At 45.5% G+C, this 1,159-nt stretch overlaps 1 protein-coding gene across 4 annotated transcripts in view; it reads left to right on the top strand.

Annotated features, from left to right (window-relative positions):
- The window catches only part of LOC102671059 (Krueppel-like factor 6), a 236,668-nt gene that overhangs the window by 68,313 nt on the left and 167,196 nt on the right, over positions 1-1,159 (top strand). For 2 of the 4 annotated variants that reach the window (XM_031509411.1, XM_006613395.2), the window contains exon 2: positions 695-784. The exons of 1 other annotated variant lie outside the window; for it this stretch is intronic. In XM_031509411.1, the coding sequence (XP_031365271.1) occupies positions 695-784 (90 nt within the window). Of the gene's footprint in view, positions 1-693; positions 785-1,159 lie in introns of all 4 variants that reach the window. One more of the 4 variants, XM_031509412.1, reaches the window with a different exon arrangement.

The raw sequence follows: 1,159 nt of genomic DNA, 5'->3' as shown, positions 1-1,159 counted from the left end.
TTCGCGTCGGCGCCGCCGGAAAATTGCCGCCCGACAACAGCAGTCGCGTTTCCATCGGCAGCAAGCCGCGTTCATATTCGAGATCGCGGTCGAATACGCGCTTCGACGACGACGACGTTTTTCCAGAGGGGGGAAAGAGATAAAAAGGAAGGAAAATATCGCGTAGTCGTAAAACTAAACGGAATGCGCCGTTGCAATTTTTATACTCGTTACGCTGATCGAGCGATAAAAAATTTCATACCGCGTTGGATATATGGATGGCCTAACGGAAGTTGGTTTATCGGCTCGTTTTATCGAAATACCTTTTGTCTCGATAAAAAGTTGGCTTCTGCCTCTACCGCGTAAAAAGATGGATGGCCGGACATTCGTCGATTTGATCATATTTTAATGCGATATTGGAATACGCGCACGCACAGTTTGGAGCGAATGCGTTCACACGCGTACGTATATGTATATATATATATATATATATATATATATATGGAATCAGGGATTTTCGTAGGACATCACGAAATCGAAATCGTAACCTCCTTCCTTCCATTGTTCTCCCCGGCTAATTTTCTGCGAAGAGCAATTTGGATGTTTCCAAGGGGGCCCATTACGATTGGTATATAATAGCGTCTCATCAACCGGCTGACCGCCTATCACCTTTACCTTCGTTTTGTCTAATTACAGGTCACGTTTATTGTTTCAGGATGAGAGCGAGCTCTCGAGCAAGCGGTGGGCCAGCGCGCCCCGCCGCCCGGACAGCCCCTGCGTCCTGGGGGCACCAACGTCTAGGGAGGTACGTCGGCTTTTCTTACATTCCCCTCTCCCTCTAATTACGATTACTGTTCCCTTTACAAAGCTCGAACAATAATATGATACAATCGACAAATCAATAAGATGATGGTATTAAATTCATCGCCAAGTAATCAAGTCGTGAATCGTAATTAACAGAATTTACTCGAAACGTAATTTAATTCGAATCAACTATGTAAGGTTTCCGAGTCTCTTTTCTTCTTTCTTTGCCTCTTCCTCCATCCTCGTCTCGAGGTTAGAAATTTTCTCAAACTCGAATCTGACGAACGTCGACTCATCGCGCGACTAATTACCTACCCCTTCTCTGTTCTCGTGTTCTCTCTCACGAGCGTATACCTACGCGATCTTCTCTTGGCGT

The sequence above is a fragment of the Apis dorsata genome, unplaced genomic scaffold, assembly GCF_000469605.1.
Source record: "Apis dorsata unplaced genomic scaffold, Apis dorsata 1.3 scaffold_149, whole genome shotgun sequence".
NCBI lineage: Eukaryota > Metazoa > Arthropoda > Insecta > Hymenoptera > Apidae > Apis > Apis dorsata.
Note: the sequence above shows the minus strand (reverse complement) of the source record. Positions and strands in the feature narration are given on the sequence as shown.